Source organism: Heliangelus exortis, chromosome 3 (genome assembly GCF_036169615.1).
Source record: "Heliangelus exortis chromosome 3, bHelExo1.hap1, whole genome shotgun sequence".
Taxonomy (NCBI): Eukaryota; Metazoa; Chordata; class Aves; order Apodiformes; family Trochilidae; genus Heliangelus; species Heliangelus exortis.
The window spans coordinates 86,376,002-86,398,180 of record NC_092424.1 but is presented as its reverse complement, the minus strand read 5'-3'; the positions used below and the strand labels follow the sequence as shown (position 1 = coordinate 86,398,180).

The 22,179-nt window shown below is 35.7% G+C and overlaps 1 protein-coding gene across 6 annotated transcripts in view; it reads left to right on the top strand.

The window, feature by feature from the left end:
• Positions 1-22,179, top strand: part of COL19A1 (collagen type XIX alpha 1 chain) — a 175,624-nt gene that overhangs the window by 11,694 nt on the left and 141,751 nt on the right. For all 6 annotated transcript variants that reach the window (XM_071741615.1, XM_071741614.1, XM_071741612.1 and 3 more), the window contains exons 5-7: positions 17,582-17,705; positions 18,067-18,342; positions 20,103-20,183. In XM_071741615.1, the coding sequence (XP_071597716.1) occupies positions 17,582-17,705; positions 18,067-18,342; positions 20,103-20,183 (481 nt within the window). The remainder of the gene's footprint in view (positions 1-17,581; positions 17,706-18,066; positions 18,343-20,102; positions 20,184-22,179) is intronic.

Sequence of the window (22,179 nt, the reverse complement as noted above, 5' to 3'; positions counted from 1 at the left end):
TCAATAAAAATTCTGAGGGAATTTTCCTTTTGGAAAAGAAGCTCAGTAGTGCTTTGTGTGCAGTGAACCACATACTTCAAGCTGACATTTTGAAACTGTAAGAAAATTAATGGTGAAAAGGGAATGAGAATGACTAGAATTTGAAAAAATGTGAATTATTTGAAATTCGTGTTACTTTTGAGGGAAAATTCATTATTGAAAAGGATAGATTTCTAATAATTGGTTATTTTTGGAAGGAATCTGACAGCTGATTTTGAGGTTGAAAAATGCCAACTTTTTTTCATAGACTGAATACTAGTATCTGTGCTTTATTTTCTTCTTTTACTAAAGGCTTGTTACTGAAGACAGTGAAAATAGGAAATTCATGTCATGAATGATAGCTGTGGCTTAGTAAAGCCTTAACTCTTGGCAGTTAGGAAGGAAATACTCTAAATACTCTAGAAGGACAGAAAATTTTTTTTTCTCTCTTTCTTAATGAGATGTCAGAAAAATTTGATGGCTTTTTTTTTTTTTTTTCAGTATTTTATTTGTTCAACCTTTTGGAGGGAGGATGACTGAGACAAAAATGCTTTTTTTTTTTTTTTTTTTTTTTTCCCCAGTATAACTTGGGCAGGGAATAAAGAATTTCAGTAAAGGGTAAACATGGGAGGCAGGTGATTTAGCATTAGTGGTCTCTTGTTTCTCATGTCCTCTCTGTCCTTGTTGGTTTTTTTCCTGTTTATTCTCATTAAAGAAAAAACTCTTTCCAGCTTACCCTAATAATGCAAATATTTAATGGATGAAAACTTTAGCTGGATGAAGCAATTGAGCTTCTTATTAGTAAAATACATAACATTGCTAATGTATGAATAAGCTTAGGCTGAAAATAAATAACATGTTACTGATATAATGAGGTACAAAATAAGCTTTTCTGTCAGCTTGCTGTGGAAGTAAATAGCTCTCTTACATACATCTCCCTGAACAAAAAAAAAAGGTTAAAAGTATTTTCATTAACATTGAAGCATTTTTTTTTCATTAAATCCTATATGTTCATGGCAATGGCCTTGCTCATGCCTTGCTTTTCTAATCTGTCTTCACAGAGAAATGTGTGTCATAATTAGGAATGGAACTCCTAATTCTATGTTCAATATGTTGAATACAAAATAGCTTTCTGATTTTGAGTCAACACTTCAGAGAAGATTTAAGAAATATTTTATTTAAAGTATTCTTATAGTCTTCTAAACTTCTGAGTTGTTTTTTGAAAATGAGGGTGGAGGGCAGTCAGGAGCACAAAGTCAGGTTTTGACATGGTAGGATTACTATGAAGGAACTCAGATATCTGTCATCATAGCCTTATAATTTACTTTATCTCCATTATCCCTGTATGATATCTTGTAACATATTATTTTTATTTAAATTTCCTTCTCTTACATTATGTCAGATTTTGTGGCTCCAGACCCCTTGTGTTGTTAGATGCACAGAAGTTTTTAGGATCATTCTACCTCAGAAAATATGTTAGTAGACGTGGTGTGCAGCAAGCAGCAGAGCAGTGTTTGTTATCCATCCTGCAGGAAACTGAGAGTATCTGATTAAGCTGACCAGCAAGTATCAAGTAACTTGGCACATCTCCTCTTGCATTTCATTCATTCAGTCGTAGTGTGGGTAAGAGAAAGCTATGCTGGGCCATTTTTCTTGTGTGATGCCATTTTGGTTTTTTTCAATGGACTTGGAGTAGTGTTGCACCTATTTATATGTTGTAAATAATTTACAATACAGTGTCAGCTTGGGAAATCAATTATATCTATTTATGTTGGATTTCAGTTATCTCTCTTTTTGTATTTGTCCATATTTTGTCTTACGATAGAAGATGGGTATAATTTCTCACACTTCCTGCAAATGACTAATAAAAAATATTTTCAGGATTAGGGAGTGGCTTTTATTTTAAAATGTGATGAGTTATTATGCAACTCTTAAATGGTCAATAACAGAAGTTATTCCTGCATAAAGTAGTTTAACTGAGCCTTTGAATCCTAGAGAAACTAACACCAAAATACTGTTATGCACATAATCTAATTATATAATTTTAATTTTACTTCGATAAATACATTATGGTTTCACATTTTTAAATCTAGTTTAACACATACTGCCTAAGCCGCCTATTCCAGTTTGGCTCAGGGCATGCTGACAAAAGTAGCACAGGGCTCTGGGCTGATTTCAACACTGCTGGCAGATCTAAAGACTTGCAAACTTGTGGCTAATCTTTGTTCTGTAGCTGCCTTAGAGCAAATAGCAGTATGCTGAAATAATTTCACTATCCATCTCTAAAGATGCCTCAGATGTCAGTTGTTCATCCTTCTTACTTTTCTGGTTTGCTGGCTGGCCATTTTTCTTCTCTGTTGAAAGTGCCAATAAAGGAAATAATATGTTGATTTCTGCTGAGTTTCAGAACATTTTTGAAATGGATGTATATGATTAGCAAATCTTAATGGTACTGTCATGGCTTTCTTATTTTGTAGTTTGTTTGACTTGACAAATCGTATTACTTTACTGAAGAGATTATCGTAGCTGGCTGCTAAATGATCTCACAGTTAGAGCAGTTGGAATTATTCTCATGACTTTTTTAGGAATTCTTCTTTCCATCTAAAACACTGCAAAAGAGCTTGAATCTTGGCTGTATTTGGACTAGTGAGCTCCCTCAGCAATGTTGTCAATCACTGCTTGGCAGAAGAGCTGTGGCCATGGCCATATTTCAGAGAAAGTGTTTCACCTCCTTGTGATGTCTAGTTGCTGCATACAGAACTACATTGACTACTGTTCCCGGTTCTGTCGGGGTATTCCAGGACTGAAGATTCTTTCTGCTAAGAACAGAAATCATTGATAGAAGAACATTTATGTCAGGTGTTGGATTTTTGTTGGTTTGTTTTTTGTTTTTTGTTTTTTTTAATGCTAACCTTTTTAATAGTAAAAAAATGCATAAGGAATTGCATTTCCCGGAGCAGAGCTGGCATCAAGTGAGGCAGCTTGTGCTCAGCCTTTTTATAGCTGGCTCTTTTCTCTCTGAAGAGTGAACTTTGTAGCCATTTACCATTTGTTCTCTTGGATCAAAAATATCAATACAGAGATCCTTGCCTAGGGCTTCAGATGTCCACGGGTGTCCACATGGGCATCATTTTTGAGAAGATTTGCTCATGGCATGAGTTTTAGGCAGGAGAGGCAGGTTCAGCAGTCTTCTTGAAAAATATTACTGAGATATATATGAAGTCATATGCCTATTTCTTAAACACAGTGTAGAATGGATATATGTGAACTCCACCGGTTTCCAAAAGATTTCATCAAAAACTTTTGAAACACCTGCTGAAAATATCAACGAGGTGGCACCCCTGTTTGGTGGCAGTAGTTACAGTTATGTTAACCAGCTTTTTATCTGTGCTTACACAAAGTCCTGTTAGCCTTTGGTCTATTAAAATATTACATAGTTTTGTAGGAAACCACCTCTCCTTTCCTATACCTTGTATTTATTTGAGGTCATTTGAGCTGTTGGAGCCAAGTGCTAAGACTGAAATGTCTGGTATTTTGATTGCAAGATATTTTCAAGGAAAGGGCCTTGTCTCTGGAATTTGCTCCCTGAGTGTGGGAGCCTGAATTTCGTAAAACCCTGATGCTTTCTTCAGGTCTTTCAAAGTAGTGGATCAAAAGCTGAAGTGAAACAACCTTTCTGTTTCTGATATTGGTTGAAAGGTAACTGAAATTGTGTACTTTGTGTTTATTTCCAGAAAACTCATGGTCTTTTATAAATTAAAAATAAGGATAATACAGGGATTGCTGTAAGAAGAACAAACTGGAGCTATAACTACAATTTAAAAGAGACACACCAAGATCTTTTTATACAATTTTAAATGTAGACATTAAATTATTTTAATTACTTGAACCATCCTGTAAATTAACATGCCATTTACTTTGCAGGAAGGATTGTGAAAGACAAAATTATGTGATAGGTGGGAGAAGGGAAGAGTGTATGTAAAAATGTATAGTACTTGCATTGAAAGCCTACTGTGAGGAAGCAAAGAGCAGGAAAAAAAAATTAATTACATCACTGACTGCAGCAAATCTGGATTCTTTGATCTCTTGTGCATTCCCCAGAGAGCAGACTACTTCATTTGGCATCATCATACCAATTGAACTGATAAGCCAATGTTGAATGAAGCAGGCTGTTTCCTTTCTTTCCCAGCAATATTGTTCTTGCCATAGAGTACTTGCAGATAGAGGGAAGGAGCTTTTGGGAGATGTGTACTTGAAGGGCAGTGGTCTACAAGAATAAAATGTAGAAGACTAGCAATGTGGATCCCCTGTGTGCCTCACTGTCCACGATTGAAACTTAAAGCAAGCAGTAAGCAAATCACAGAAGGTCTGAGTGACAAAATAGTTTGCTTTCCTTACATAAAAATCTTTAATTTGACAAACTTGTATTTCAGTTCAGATTACTGTTACTTTTTCCTGCTGCCTTTGTTTTTAAGGAAAAGTCTGTCTGACCAAGATTATTACTTGGAAGAAAATAAAACTAGGAGTGTGCTTTCCCAGCCCTTCTCTCCAGCTCTCGGCATCATCTCACTTCCTCCACATTAGCATCGGTCTCTGGTCAGGAAGGTTGGCAGCTGATTCACGTAGCTGTATGTTCTCCAGCAACCACAGCAGGGCAGGAGCAAGAACCAGCTACTGGAGCATCTGTTAGTTAGATGAACACTGAAATTGCACCTTCAGTTTAATGGTTTAACCTGTCTTGTGGAAAACACTTCCGTTGTTCTGATTAAAACAGATTCTGCAGTAGCTAGGTAATTTTGCTTTTGCTTTATGCATCTGTATAGAATTCCTTTTTCTTAATATCTGATATGGAAGCCAAAACAATTTTTCAGTTTTCTTACTGGATAAATTAGCAAAACTTAAAATATGCAATGTCATAGAGACTGCAATTGCTAGACGAAATTTTTGTGGACCAAGCTATTTGCCTGTCTGCTTCCCTATGACTGTCCAAAAAAGTGGACACAGATTCTACTATAGATTGTTCAATTTACTGGTATATTAGCTGAATAGAGCCTTCAGTGATGTCAGGCACCTGGGAACTTTCACAAGACTTTTAATGTCTTTTTCTCTCTTCTACTTCTACCCTGCCAAGCATTCTGACTTTTTAAAAATCTTTTTAACTTTGTCTTGGTTTTTCTTGGCAATATTATTTGAAGAAACAAGTCCCCTAAAAGTGAGTACAATATAGTAATATAAATCAACAAGAAGGATGCAGATCTGAGTCTGTAACAAGACCGTGTTCGATAAAAACACAAGTCATAGTAGTCTTAGAATATACAGTTGCAAAATTAATGCAGTTGAAGTTTCTTAGAAATCCAAAGTAAATATGGGAACATAGAGCAATGCTATATGCATAGACACAAAATTAAATTCACTGTACTGGATATAATGCATGCAGCTGGGGATAGACTGTAATCCCCGTATGTTGTATAAAATTAGAGACTGAAAGTTCATTTATCAGTTCTGCTGATTGTGCTGAGAGGACTCAAATGTCTTTATAAAATGGATGTAATTTCTCCAGCTGAAATGGTGGTGCCATGTGTTTCAGAACTCATTTATCAGCAGATGGAAAAACAAAACCTGTAATAAATGATAGCTTTTTATTTGTTTGGATTTTTTTCTGGCTTTTATGATTTAACATTTTGTGAAATGTAGTGTATGTTAATTATGCTGTCAGGTACTTCACCTCTTACTGTAGGTTATTTGTGCTGATAAATCTATCTCTACACTGGAGCTTTGTTGTTTAAAGATGTTATAGAGATATCATTCCCCTCCCCAACCTCGACTCTGAGTTTTTAATTTTTTATCTAAAAATAGATCATAGGCTCTGTCACAGTGAAACTTCTTGGTACTTTTTTCATTACACCGATTTTCATTTATCTTCAGTTGGTTGTCAAAGATTTTTGGCCCCTAACATTTCTCTGTGGTTAGCTCTTTGCCATTTTTATCATCACAGCATAAATTGGTTTTTATTTATGCAGATAAATTGCCAAATTATTTAAGACTATTTGATTATTTTTTTATTTAATTTTGCATGAACAGTGTATGGTCCATACCTTGGATTTTTCTCTTGGAGGATATAATCTTGATTTTTAGTTAAACATTTTACATAGTTCACTGGTAGCAGCCTTGTGTCAAGTGAATATTGGTGATGTTATAAACTCATTTCATAACTTTTATATCATTCAGGTTGTAATCTAGAGAAACTTAAGTTCTGTTCCACAGTTATGATTGCATTAACAGAATCACGTGCAAGAGATCATGTTATTTTTAGATTTAGTCGATGTGACTTGTTGCAGAATCTCAGAATTTGATTAAAAAATTAATCCTAAAAATAACCTGAGATTGAGCATGACAATATAGGCCTTGAATAACTTGTTGATAGTTTCTAATATAGAACTAGGCTTTTATTTGTTATCTGGAAATGCACGTATCATTCATTTTAGGAATTAGGCTGCACCAATGGTAGCAATGTTAATGTTGAAGTCCTTGATAAACATCAGTTTCTCTTCTTTACTCAGTTTTCTCTGTGAACTGTGCTGAAAATTTATTACGCTATTTGTATGTTCATAATCTATGGTGTGCAGTGTTGATTACTCAAATACTGTTGAATGCATATCTCATAAAACAACAATGGCTATTTTATGGCTGAGGAAGTTGAGGTTTGCTTGGGACCACTCCTGAGAAATAACAACACACCATCATCAAGGTGCTGTGACTCTACATACCTAATTTTTTTATCTTACTGGATCTGTCTGTAAGTGTACAGTTTTGGATACTAGATGAGTGCTAGTTAAAATTAATCTGTGATACACAGCAAAAAAAGATAATAGCATTCACCAGGAGCACATGCAATAACAGAAACTCTCAGGACCTTGGGGGAAGAGGTGCTTTTCCAAATCCAGTTCTTGCACTCAGGATCATCCGTGCTGAACAAGGTGTAATTTGGAAGCAAGGTATTTTGGGAGGGGAGTCTTCTAGTGCAGTAGGTTATTTTTTAAAAAAATATATTCTCTGAAGTTAAGTCACTGAGAACTGACAATGTTTAACACAGGATGTTTCATTCCTATATAAACTGTGAACAGCATGAGGTAAATACAGTAACTTAGAAGAATAATTATTTGGGCAGAGACATTAGAAGAAATAGGGTCAAACATAGGAGATAAGATGTAGTAGTAGTTCAATAATGAAACTATGATGACTGAATGTTAGATGCAAGAACCGCCATCAGAGGTCTGTGTTTACTCAAAAAGAAACAGAGTTTGAAATGGTTTCTTACTTTTGTAGGTTGCTTTTCTTTCCTCAGGATTTTCTTTCAATTTAAAAAGTGATAAATGATGATTGTTTTACTGTTAGTATGGGGAGACAGATATGCTATGCTACCAGGAAATTACATAAGCTTAAGACTGGTTTGTTGTGAAAGTGTTGGGAGCACTGAAAAAACACTTTGTGATTCAAGATAGCTGATATGATTTCATGGAAAGGAAAGTCATGAGTCATTAGCTGGTTAGAGTTCTTCGAAGACTGCAGAGTTATAGGACAGCTTTGTTTCATTGCTCTCCTTAAGGACCAGTTAACAGTAGCAATACAAAGTCATATTATGCCTAAGATTAGATTTTTTACAACATCCTAGCTTTTGTTATTGCAATGAAATATCATTTCTTTAAACAGGTTGAATTCAACTAATTCTGTCCTCAGACACAAGTAAATGTGTATTCCTGTCTAACAGGCTCTAGGTGGCCCTGCATGAGCAAGGGGAGTTGGACCAGGTGACCTTCATAAGTCCCTTTCGTCCTTAACCATTCTGTGATTCAGTGATATTATAGACCATACTGTTAACACATTTTCTTCCATACGAATTCAGTTTCCCATAATACTAGGTATATAATTTCATTCCCAAACAAGTCATTTATTGTGGAACAGCAAATTCAGCAAAATGGGTTTTTTTTGTCATAGAATGATGAGAGAATAAAGGATTTCCTAAGACTTCAAAAATATTTCTTGCATCCTATTGTATGCTTAAATATTATCATTTTATACAACACAAAATATTGATGATATTAGTAAAACATTCTTTACTATCATAGTACTTCCACACTTCATCTATTATCCTGAGCTTTGTAGCAGGTAATATGACATTGTCAGAATCTGCATCAGCAGTAAAGATTTCAATCTCAGCATTGCTGTTGAAAAATTAAAGTAATAATAATTGTTCAATCCAGTTCTTTTACCTTTGCAGAGTAGTTACATAGATGATTCAACCTCAAGCTAAGTTACAGTTGATGCCCTGTTTCAATGCAAAGTTTTTGTACTGTGGAGCTTTCACTGTTTAGAGAAAAGTTTGTAAATTCCCAACATATCAAGCTTCCTTGTTTGGATATAAGGCATCTGGTCCATTTCTCCAGCCTGAGAAGGACTCCAGTAATATGCAGTGTTCTTTCAAGTTGGCTGGTTTTGACGTGAAGTTTAGGAAAAAACTAAGTAAAATGTTTGTTGAGTAATCCAAAGTAACCACTGCTTGAAGCCTCCTTTCAATACCTCTTTCTTGGACCTAATTCAAGACGCTTGTCTATCTTTACAAGCTGTTTTTTTTTTTTCCTTCCCTCTCTCCTAGCTCTTGGAACAGAATACCTGGCCATTTCCCAGTTGGATCTGGTAGTAACAGGGTTAGCAAGTCACAGGTCCTTGGTCCATCATGTTAAACATAGTTATGACTCAGCAGATAGAAATGCAGCATTGATATTTTTGAGCTTGATATATTTTCACCCCATTTGATCTGTAACTTACAAAAAAATCTCATTTGTGTGTACTCTTTTTTTCACTAGACTTTAACTAGAAAACTCATTTTTAAGTCCTGAGAATTCAGAGAAGTATTAATTTCCAGTTTGTGAAAATGCTATCAAGTCTATATGATGCAAATAAATTTTTTTTTAATACTTTATTTTTCATATTCATTCAGTTAGAACCTATGGATATTAGCAGGTTTTACAAACTGTAAAAGAGCACATTCTTTATCTAATTATACTTCAAATTCTAAGCAGCACACCAGGCTTAAATATTCATATACTAGTCATGCTGTGTGTAGGGGGTGTGAAAGCAAAAGCATGTTCTCTCTTGGTAGCTTCACTCTTGCAGCTGACTGAGCTACTTATTTAAGGTCAGACCCTGGTATCTGGTGTCATTAACCTTCTTTCCTACACCAATCTCTTCTGTTGGTAACTTAATCTTCACCATTTATACATTCTTTTTTTTAGGAGATCAGCTGGATCCAAGAAGGGTACATATATCCGTCTGTAGCAGTGTTGTTGGCCTTTTTCCTGCATAGTTGTATACAGGACTATTGTATAGTCCTGTATGACACTGTTGTATAGTACCTTTGGTATTGCTGTGCCTTTTTCCCCAAGCACTTCTTAGCATGGCCTGCTTGTGACTTTAGCCTAGAATTAATTTATTTATGGGCAGTCCTGCATGCTGAAGCTGAGGAGGCTTGCTGTCCAGGAAATTATTTGAAGAAGTTAGGAAAAAACTTCCCTGAGTTTGGTTCAGCTGCACTCCATAGAGCAGCTCCTCTAGCTCTCCCTTTCCATTGCCAGCCAAGCTATTATGTTCACTGGGGGCAATCAGCATTTTCATAAGAGGAATGCTGGTTTGCCTTTTACCATTGGCCAAGGTTCTCTAGGACCTGGCAGAATGAACCCAGGAAGGAAGGGAGGAGCCCTTTCCAAGTGTAATCAAGAGTTCACTTTGCTAGCACTTGTTCCATTGATTCATTGTCAAAAGCTACCAAAACTTTGGGATGGGGTGAGGGGAGACTAAACAGGAAGAAATTGAAAGTTCTAAGGAAACAAAACATTTAGGTTGAGTAGCACAATGTCACACAGAAATACACGAGGTAGCTCCTACAGGACCAGCGTGAGAAGTACGAGGGTGTGAGTCTCTCAGCATGCAGCTCTCCTGGAGCTGACTAGAACTTGTGTGTAACCAAACTAAAAAGACTTTTCTGTTTTTGGAATCAGTGTCTCTACCTGTACAAATGTCCATTCAGTGCTGGCAAATGGACTGTGAAAACCTCCAAGGAGAGGGAGAGATGCTTAGATGTCTTCATTCTATAGAGAAGTTTATATGGCTGTAAAGACAAGAAAAAAACCTTTATTTCCTCCCTTCTTTCCAAAGTTTGAAGTGCATTGTCTGTCTTTGGACTGAATGATCATGGTCTCCAATAGACAAATCCTCTATTGTAATCTGCTTTTTCTTTGCTTTTCTAGGCAACAGCAACCACCAAGTTCTACAAATAATTAACACTGTACCAGAGATCTTGCTCCAGTTTAGGAATCCTGTAAAAATGCATGCAGAGCAATTTTTGCTGCTAGTTGACTTTCAGAGGTTACAGTAATTAATATTTTGTACTTTAACAACTTCAGAGGGTTTTCTTGATCAGCTGAATAACTCCATTCCACTGTAGATAGTTATATTTAGCATAAGAATTTAATATCTCATTTACTTCAGAGACTGCCAAATAGCAGAGTACTCATAATTAGACCCATTGTCTTTGTTCCATTTCTGGGAGCAAACTAGAAGAATGATGTACTCACATGGTGACATTGTGCCTGCACTGTTAGAAAGTCTTTGCATGTTTCTCAGTCAGTAAGTGATGTCAACACATTGAAGACCAACCTGGTTTGAGCAACATGAGGCTAAGGGACACCAGAAAGTGTTGTGCAACTGCATTATCAGGAGAAAGCAGATGTAGAGGGGATGTTTTTCCCCTTTGTGACAGAACTAGAGTTCCACATTTTTCTCATCTCTGTTCCCCAGCTCTGAGACATGTTTAAATGCATCTGCTAAGGAAAGAAAATAGTTTGAATGCAAGACCTGCATTTAGTGTAAGACAGGAATGAATCATACAGACTGACTTCACTCTCTGAGTCACAGGTAACCATGCACTAGGCATTGAGCTCAGAAGTGTCTGGAGAAACATCTCAGTGCTTGCATACTGTGAAATCTTTCTAGTACCCTGTAAATTTCCTTTACTTACTTTTACATAAGTGGCACCTTACTGAAGTATACACGTTGTCTGGATACAATCAGTTGCTTTATATTGTCTTTGATAGGGTTATTTTTATTTTTGAGGTACAAGCAAAGTTCACTAATTACTCTGAGACCTATTTGGTTCATAAAAGAAATATTTGAATTGAAGTGCTTAAAGTTGCATTCCACAAGATAAGACTCCAAAAGTTTAAACGTTGACTTGAGTTTGATCTGAACTTTACCAGGCTGCAGACTTCTGCTTAGAAAAATTGGAAGAAATACTGCTGCATTTCCAATGCCTGTTATTGTATGTTACTGCTTTTAAGTCTTTTGTTCTCATTGCTGCTGACAAATATTTTCAGAAAAGTTAAAATGCACAGAAATTGGCCAAACTTTGAACGCAAACTTTCTCACCCTGACCTCTTTAATATCAGTGGAAGACTGGCCTTTGATTCCATCAGGCCCAGGAGTTCACCAATACTTTCTGGAAATAGAGATACAGAATACTGCTGGAAACCCTAGTGCAAAAGTACTATGTGCAGGCATAACAATTTTAGTATTTCTATTCCTCTTTCAAACCAATAATTTTTTAAATACCCTTTAAAATTTTGTTAGCCATAACTTTGCTTTCACCCTAAGAAAAATTTCTAGACCATCTTTATGTTAAAAGTGACAGTTAATCTTTACCTGCTCAGTAAATGAAAGCAGAAGCATGCTGGAATCTATCATATATTAGGTAAATCCCTTTTGTCAATGTTAAAATAATTTGCAGCTTTGCTTTCAGTGGTGCATTTTCTGAGTGGGTTGAGCTCTCCCTAAGTAATTAATAACTCTTATGCTGTCTGAATAGTTTCCCTTGAGTTGCATCATATAATGTGTCATATGAAAACAACTTGAGGCCTAATGTAACGTGAAACTGTATATTGCATCTTAATGTGATTTGAGGAAGATGGATGGGAAGGAAATTATTTCTTATTCTGAGTAACAAACAGCTGTTCCTAACTTTTACTTGAAAATAATTTAAAATACGCTTTCTAGGCAGAGATTGTAAAATTATTCTAATTATTTTCTCTTCTCCCATTGTACCAGTCAAGTTAGGCAAAAAATGAGAACCAAAAATACAGTACTTTATTGTAGAAATACTGAGAGAATAATGTGGAGAATTTTTTTTACTGTTTGGTCACCTGAACTTTACTTTTTTATACAGAATGGATCTCAGTTTAAATCCCTTAGCAAACATGAAAATGTTAAGATTTGAGGAATAAATCATTACCCACCATAAGAAAGTTGTTTAAGCCAACTTCTTGAGCTCTGGTGACCAAATTATTGTAACATTGTCATGTTACAAGTGACATATACCAGGTAATGGTATATGTCAGCTGGAAAAGATATGTCTTGCTATAAACTCGAAGCATCTCTCACTTCACCCTCAGGAAATGTAAGTTGGCTCATCTTTCTCTTCTTGGAAGATATTCAGCAAGCTGAAGGCTTCATTGATACTTGTAAATACGGAAGTTTATCATATACTGTAGTGTATTCTCACTCGATATGGAACAATTAAGAGTTCATGAGATTTAAAAATAGATGGTGCTTTTCCATTAGTGCTTTTTAAAAAAATAAAAACAAAAGGTAAATAAAGGATTGCCTTACTAAATTTGATATGGGTAATTTAATGCTGGTTTACAAAGATAGAACTAAAACTGTTTATAGCACAGTGAATACAGAGTTAATTCATTCATTATTACTGCTTTTAGAATGGTAGCACTAGGAAAGCCAGCCACTATCTGCATTTCAGAAATGTTCTGAACATTTGGAGGTAAATGAATGCCTGAACTTTTAACATATTTATGTATGATCTAACACCTTGTATTGGGGGTTTTCCTCCATGTTATCTTTGGTCTTCCCAATCTGCCAGCTGGGTCCTCTGTAATTTACAACACACCTTCCATTCCAGAAGGCTAGGGTGGTGTAGATTCAATATTGTGAATTTAGTTCATGTGCTTCAGTTCCTGCTATTGTTTTCAGAAGTTTCCACTAAGGGTGTGCTTTGCTTTGAGAACACAGTGCTCCATTCATCAACTTTCGTTTTTTATTATATACCACTGACAATATGGACAGAAGGAGAAAATCAAACTATCTAAATTCCACCTAAAATACAATTCAGTCAGAGGTTCAGAGAATGATTTAAATTGCCTACTCTCAAGCAACACCTAACCCCTGGTGGCACCTAAATGAATCATTTTGATCAACAGATTTCCCCTGGCGTCTGGATATAAATTCCAGGGAAGCTCAGAAGCATCATGGCTTAAGCAGCCAGACATGTGACTCCCACTCAAGTTTCATTGTGACTCAAAGCTGTGTGTAGAAGAGCCTGAGCCATTGACTGTATTTAAATCACACATAATAAGCTTGGACAGCATTGAATTCAACACGAATTGCAGCAGTCATAAACTGCACTTCAGTGCACTTCTATGCTTTCGGTGTAGAATTTCTCTACTGCTCTACACTTTCAGTGTTGGACCTTAAAATTTAGAGCAGTCATCCAGGAAGGATGTTAGGTTTGAATTATCCTCACTGAGGAAGATCAACAGGAATGGGGCAATTTGATATCTCACTGTTGAAGATATTTCATGGAATTAATGTTTTTAATAGACTCAAAAGAATTTCATTGAATCAAAATGTTTTTAATTGAAAGGGACCTTAAAGATCATCTAGTTTGAATCACCCTGCCATGGATAGGGACACCTTCCGCTTGACCAGGTTGCTCAAAGCCCCATCCAACCTGGCTTTGAACACTTCCATGGAGGGGGCATCCACAGCTTCTCTGGGAAACCTGTTCCAGTGTCTCACAACCCTACCAGTAAAGAATTTCTTGCTAATACCTAATTTTCATTCAGTCCTCTTTCAACTTAAAATTATTACCTCTCATTATTACATGCTCTTTCTGGCTCTCTCCAGCTTTCCTGTTGGCCCCCTTCAGGAGAGGGCAATCTCAGCTTCTTGTTTTTTTCTCCCAAGTCTGACTGTGTATTTTGGTTCAGACACTTTTGTCTGAAAAAAACCATAAGCATCCCTTGGTTGAGAGATCAGATGCCAAGGATGCCCTCATTTGTTTGTCTGTTTTAACTTGAAAGTTCATTCTTTTTGTCTTTAGACATGAATTTGCACAGTTAGTAATTGCTACCCATGTTTCTCTACTGTTTGGGCTTTCTTAAGAACTGTCATCTCTTTTATTGCTTTTGCAGACTGTGATGCACTACCCAAAATTTATGTTCTCTGTAGTTGTCATTTACATCTGTAGACTTTGAAGTGAGCCTTGGTACATGTTTCCTTCATCCTTACTCTCTGTCCTTTTACTATTGCTTTTTCCCTGTGCTGGATAGAAAGGGTAGATACTATGTGAGGAAGTACTTGTTGAGCTGTGGACATGTGGATCAATTTACTTTTTTATTTTTCATGGCTGTTTAATGCTGCTTCTCTACTGTCATTAGTTTTGAAATGTTGGTCGTTGCAATCAGGAAAAACAATTTATTAAATATTCAAAAAATATCTGAATTTCAAGTTCATTGTTCTTAAAAATATGAGGTTTTATGTTCACATATCTCTTCCATTTCCCCATACTCCTTCATCAAATGCCACTATGTATTATTGCTAAAACACATACATTGACATTTTCTGAGGGGTTTTTAACTGATCTTTACAGAATAGAAGGCACCATGGTAGTAATACTTAAATTTTACTATATTGCTCATTGTCTGTACTTAAGTCATTGTGATGCTAGATGCATGTTCTTTATTCTATTACGTTCACTTGAAGCCACCCAGGGAGTAAGACTGAAAGTAAGATGAAATTGTGTTTAGGAATAGATAGTATGCCAGTTTTCTGAGTATTGTATCCTTTCATTTTTTTCTTTGAGCATTCACCAGCTGGCTTGAAGGGTTGAGTATTAAGTTTGTATTTTAGAACATCTGTAAATGACTTGTAGGTCACAAAGGAATGTTCATATAGTTACACAAGAAGTCTTCCCAGAATAAAGATATTGCTTCTGCTAATTTATGTCTTTGCTATATGGAAGTTGTAGACCAAATTTTTGGTGCTTGTTGGCCAGATCCCAGAGCAAGCTTCCCAGAGAATTATGGAATAATATTAACTTTTGAAGAACTCAGCTAGACAGGGCTGATATAATTTTCAGGTTGGAACTGCTCTGAGCAGGGGGTTAGTTTCATGGGCCTCCAGAGGTATCTTCCTACATAAATTATTTTGTGACTCTAACTGAATCATCCTTGGTCCAATTCTAGTTAGATTTTACAGGTTTAATTAACTTCACTGAAATGGTGGTAATGCCCTTTGGAATTAATTTGCACTTACCTGCTTCTCTAGTGTCTCCCAATACAGTTTTCTCTGTCATTTCAAAGGTAAGAGAAGCTAGAATGAACTCTTGCCTTTTTTGTGATTCTGGCCCACCCCTTAACTCTTGATCTGTTTCCTAGATGGTTTGATGAACTGTCAAGGAAGATAATGTGCATTCACACACAACCAAATTTTTTTGGACAAAATTCTAAAAAACACATTTAAAATTTTAGAAGGCTTCTATGGATCAGAGTAGTGAAAACCTGTAGGCCCTGTGTAGCATTCATTACAAATGAAAGGTATCCCTACCTTTCATTTGATGAAGATTTCTGATAATTTTCCTTCCACAGTTGCCAACGCTTTGCCCATTAATGTAAAATTCCCTGTGTCTTCCCATGTGGAATTTATCTGTGAAAGTTAATTTGTTTTGGTGAGCTGGTGAGATTCTCCCACAGCCAGATACCCTGTCTTGGTTACAGCTGTAAACTTGAGATGCCATCTCCTTAGCTTGCCCTTGGTGCTGTAAATCATAGAGCTATGTCCAGATAGTTTACAGTTCTGCAGAGACTCACTCATGTGTTACTGATGTCTAATGAGGTTAATTTCTTTATAAATCATATGCATATTATTTGTGCTATAATTAAAATATAGAGTAGTATGAAACCTACAGCAAAGTCCTGCAAAACCTATTCACTTTTGCTTTGCTTTTTGATGTGAAAATAAAAGCTGAACAATAGAGTAAATGGGTGTACTAAAAATATGGGACAGTAGCCAATTTGGTCCTGGGATAAAATAGGAATCAGCTGTGGCAAATAAGCCAAAAGAGAGCGATTCCCACATAAGGGACTTAAACAGGATAGTCCAAAAAGAAGCTGTTTGGCAGGATTTAGTGCAGACTTCCACAGATGGTATTTTTCATGATTCTAAATTACCTGAAGTGCACTGATTTCCAGGAGGGTTTTGGGATTATTGTCATTAGGTGGTTCTTTCCTCTTTTGGTTTTTTCCCTTTGTTTTGGTTTTAGTTTCGTTTGTGTTGTTTTAAAATAAAGTCTTCGTAGCACATTACTGTGTAATTATGATCCCACTTGTACTTTTTTTAGAATAAAACAATTTACTTCATATGAATGTGGGAAGGAAAAATGAGGAAATTTTTATGCTATTTAGGGCCCACAGGTTTCCACTGCTCTGATCCAGAGAAGCCTCTTGAATTTGTGTAGTTGGGCAATTCTGAGATTTTATTGAGTAACAACGTTAGCAATTTAGCCACTTGTGTAGTGTTTGCATTTGTGATTTTCATTTGTGTCACATCTGTCTTAGAAAAGAAATAATTTGAAATGCAAGAAACTTCAAAACAAAAAAAGTCGATTGCACCATCCTAATTTTGTAGTACAGAATTAGTATGACTTTAATGATTATCAAAGTCTGTAGAGTTGAGTTACAGACTTTTTTCTGAAATACAAACTTTTTAAATAGAAGTGGTGTTGTGCTGCATGCTGTGATTTTGATGGCATTTAGGACTTTTTTTTTTTTAAGATGTGTCAACATATCTGAGTTAAGAGAGGAATATCAAATTAAACCAGCAAGTAATTAATTCAGAAATTCATTCATTATTTCTGTTCAAGCCTGCTAAAATCCAGCCATTCTGATACTCAAGGTGTCTGAGTTATTGCCCATGGAGGTAATTGGATCAAACTCCCTACTCAAAAGGACTAACTTGAAAGTTTGATTAGGTTATTATGAGCCCTGTTCAGCTGTGTTTTGGAAGTCTCCAAAGATGGAGATTATTCCACAAATCCTCTGGGAAATTTTCCAGTATTCCAAGCAATACACTGGTAAAAGAAGGTTTTAAAGTATGTTCATGTGTTGCTTTCTACATTTAACTATCGCGTTTACAGTATTCACAGATTTTTTAAAAAAAAAAGTTAGAACAAAAAAATTCATTAGCAAAATCTTCATTTGTTCTTCTAAAGAGGCTGAATATACTTTTGAGAAGAGGCACTTCTGAACACTGAGAATTTGATTCAGTGTGAGGGGGTATTTCGCTCCTTGTTTTCACGAGGCATTATTTTTGTTCAGTCCTTTTAAGCAGTGTTTGTGTGTGTAGAAGTAACAAGAGATCTTTTTTTCCCTCCCTCCTACTGCAGGCAAGTATTTCCAAATGGGCTTCCTGAAGAATACTCTCTAGTTGCTACGTTCCGTGTACGACGAAATACCAAGAAAGAGCGTTGGTATATATGGCAAGTTTTAAATCAGTATGACACACCTGAGGTTAGAGTCATCTTTGATTTATTTTTTTTTTCCCGTTAAGTTTCTTTTTTTTCCATATAATATTGGCAATATAACTTATCAGATGTTTCACCACTGGATTTACCTACAGTTTATATAGAATAGACAGACTACTCAGAAATAATTAATGATTTATTTTAAGAATGACAGAAATTTCACAAAATGTATTGAGTTAAGACTGCAAACTAGGATAAGGGTATGACTTATTGCTGATATGTATTTACAAAGTTACATAGAAGAATAACATAATGCTTTCCCAGTTTGAGTAGTCAAAGTATTTTGTTCTATATGGCTTACATATTCTTATACTTCTAAATAATCACTTATTTTATTTTGCTTTCAGATCTCTGTCCTTCTGGATGGTACAAAAAAGGTTGTGGAGTATATGACCAAATCTGCTCAGGGAAATATACTGCACTACACTTTTAAGAGTCGAGAAATTTATCCATTGTTTGATCGGCAGTGGCATAAGCTTGGTATTAGCGTGCAGTCGGGGATCATTTCCCTCTATTTGGATTGTAATTTGATTGAGAGAAAACAGACTGATGAAAAATTCACCATTGACTTGCAGGGAAGGACTCTGATTGCTTCTCGTGCTGCAGATGATAAGCCTGTAGATGTGAGTAGTATGAGAGGAAAACCAGATAACTTGTAATCATATTTTAGCCATGCTTCTGCTAACACCATCCTAACAAACTACATAGATAAAAGGTTCCAAGCTGGTTATTAATTTTGAGTGTGTTTTCTTAATTTGAAGTTCTTAAATGTTTTTCACTAAACAGTATTCAGTGTGGTGGCATCTACTAAGGGAAGCCTTCTATTACCAAAGTTAACTACGAAAACTCAGTCCTGGTTCCAGGATTGTGTTTTTCTGTATATGCTTTGGACTAAGAGCCACATAGTTACTGTAAGTATCTTACAAATATAGCTTCCAAAAGCAATGTTTTTCTTTCAATTTCTGTAAGATAAATTTATGTTTCCATCAGCCATCTGTTACATTTTCTCTCTCTCTGACAAAGGGGAGACACACACAAAAATTCAGGATTACTTCTGTATCAAGATTGTATCATATTCCAAGTTATTTTTGCATAGCTGAAGTAGGAACACATTGTTCACTGTTGTTGCTGCCTCCTCTGAATGGGAGGGATTAGGAAGTGGCTGGAGGTGTGTTTACTGCAACCTTTGGTGCAAGACTTATGCAAGGCAACCCCATAATATTCTGGGCTGTATTTGGTCCCAGAGATGCTCTCCTGTTTCCTCATGCAGAAGGCTCACAGCAAGTAATTTGAAAGCTCCAGGAAATGTCAGGTTGTTTTAAATATGCTGGCATCCAGTTACCAGGTTTGAAGCATCTGATATGGAGTTTATAGCGACCACCTGAAAATTTCAGTTATGTTATTTACACTGCACAGTTCCAGATAAAAATTGTACATTGCAATTGCAAGCTGGTATTGCAGGAAGTCAGTCCTGTGAGGCACTAAACACTCAGAGCTCTCAGAGGACTCAGAGCTCTTACTTCATGGGGCTAAAATCATGCTTAATTGTGCTTTCTACAACTGTTTTATTTGAAATGTACTTGATTTGAAATGTTCATGCCATCTTCTCATTTTGAAGCAGCACACTGGAGAAGGAGTAGATTCTTTTTATTTGGTGTGTGTTGCATGGCACAGGCTGGATACATTCAAGGGGAAGTTTTCAACCAGGATTTCCTAATTTTCCTGATATTGTAGGAAAACACAGGCAGAAAGCTGATCAAGGCAGTAGAGCAGATAGTTTACAAACAGTAACTCTCCTCAATATTAAGTGCAAAGGAAAGAATAAAAGGATACGAAACAGAAGCAGGAAGGGCAAGGGCACTACTAGCTTTTTAAAATTAGATACTGTTCATCTCACCAATCCACCCAAAATCTCAAACAGAAGCTTTATGTACAGAATTTTTGACTTTTGCTCTTGCAGTGATTTAGCAAGGTCTAGGCTAATATCTGTCCAAAGTGATAGAAGAGGCATGCAAGAGAGCTTATCAAAACTTTGCTCTGGTTCACTGCAGGAGAACATTGCATTCCCGAAAAGATGTGTAGAGGATGTCAAGGGACATCAAATGCCTACGTGGTATAGCAAGAGCAGTACACAGGCCTGTAACTTATATGAAGATAGTTTAAATTTAAAATCTAAATCTAAATTATATCAAAGTAATAGACTGCATAATTTGCTCCTTAAGTGAGGAGCTGTGCAGTCATTTTGAATTTGTTTCTTTTTCCAGCATTTCAGAAATATGCAGTGCTTCAGAGAGAAAATTTATTATGCCAAGATAAAAAAATCCATGCCAAAATACATGTGGCTTTTACATCTCATATTCATCTCTGTTGTATTTCTTGATAGATTGAACTTCATCGCATAGCAGTTTTTTGTAATCCAAAACTTGCAACAGAAAATACATGTTGTGAAATATCTGAAGACCTGGTAAGTTTTGTTAAAATGCAAATGTTAATACAAAAGAAATTGCTTTGTTTTTTCCTAAGGAGTTGTAAAGAAAATTTAATAGAAGGGTTAGAGAATTCATTTTCAGGAAGTAATAAATCTATCTGGAGTCATGGTTTCTTTGTTTCTTGATGCCTATCTAAAAATGGCAGAGTGGAACTTCAGTAAAAGGCACTAGGTGCTGCTAGTGCTTTTTAAATTCATTCCTTTACATGGATTAATATCGAATTAACAACTGAGGACATCTTGGAGAGTAGGAGACCAATCACTGCAATCACCTAAGGATGATTCAAATAACAGAGGCCATTTCAATAACAGTTGCATCTAGTGGAGCATTACAGATAATAAACTAAGCCTATGAAAGAGTCTGCGTGACAGTGGCAAGGAAGAAAAATAGGAAGGTATTGAGGATGGTGCCCTAACAAGGAGAAGTGTGTGTTTTGTAACTGGAAAATACTTTTTTCTTTATAAGGCATGTATATTGTTTAAAATAAGGGAAAACATTGGTTTAATTTAGAGGTTTTACTTTTCCCTTTTGTTTTGTTAGACAGAATCAGTGTAAGCTGAAAGAAATGAGTCATATAAATGCTTGAAGTTGCGGTTGTTATTGTTGTTGAATCAGGTCCATTTGGAGATGAAAAAAACTAAGACAGAAAAACATGTTAAAATATTGGTCTGCCAGTTATGAGTAGTCCGTAAGACCAGTTTCCTCTGAGACAGCAGGCAGTGCTGGGCATCACCCAGCCTGCAATCAGCTAAGAAAAAAAAAAAAAATCAGGGCATTCAGGAAGACTAATTGATTCCATCCACAAAGCAACTGGAGAAAAGGGTACCTGGAATGGAGGGATAAAGCAGTCCAAGAACAGAGGAGCAGAAGACTTTGTGGGAACTGACGACTTTGTGGGAACTGACAACTTAGTGGAAGAATGGAAGATGCTGTATCTAATTTATCAAGGGAAATTTCAATTTTAAATTGCAATTTATTGTTCAAAATAACTTCAAAATATATTCTTGATAACATAGCCTTTGTCTTGAATATCTGAGCTCATGGATAAGTGAAATGAATGGATTTGTTTCTTTAGATTCCACTTTGTGCATGGAAAAATAATTTATTTAGCAGTTATGACACAGTAGCAAAAAAGTAAAAAAACCCAAAAACCTAATTATATATGATCTCAAAAATATCAAGAATAAGCTTTATTAATAGCATCTTAAACATTTATTCAGCTACATAGCTATAGTACCATCTGTTCATTTATGTCTTAAGTTGAAGATGTAATGGTGGACTGCTTGTTAATGACTTTCATATTGAAACCAGCACTACATTTTCCTGATGCATTTTTTTCATAGTTCCTTATCAATTATAATGCCTACGTTTTCAGTAATTTAAGGAATTTATCCTTAAGGAATTTATCCTTAGATGGAAATGTCTAAACTAACTTTACATCTTGTGGAAAATTTTTTGACAGAAGGCTCTAGAAGGCTTTGTTATATAAGAGGTTTAGAAATTTATAAGGTTAGAAATTTCAGAAATTTATCAGATTCTGTTGATTTGTCCTGTACTATATGTTCAGGCTGGCTCAGCCCTTATGAGTCATAGGCAGGTGAATATTAACTTCAGGGCTTTTTGATTGTTTCCAAACTGTATGCCTGAATTATTTCATCATAAAAAACAAAAACAAAAAAACAAAAAACCAAAAAAAAAAACAAAAAAACAAAAAAACAAAAAAAAACCCGAAAAACCAAAAAACCAAAAAACCAAAAAACCAAAAAACCAAAAAACCAAAAAACCAAAAAACCAAAAAACCAAAAAACCAAAAAACCAAAAAAGAAAAAAAGAAAAAAACCAAAAAAGAAAAAAAGAAAAAACCAAAAAAACGAGAGAATTTTCCCTCACTCAAACATTTTGTATTTCAGAAGAGGGGATAGACAACCAAATAAGACTGAGAAATACCCTTTCCCATATGCAATTTCTGCT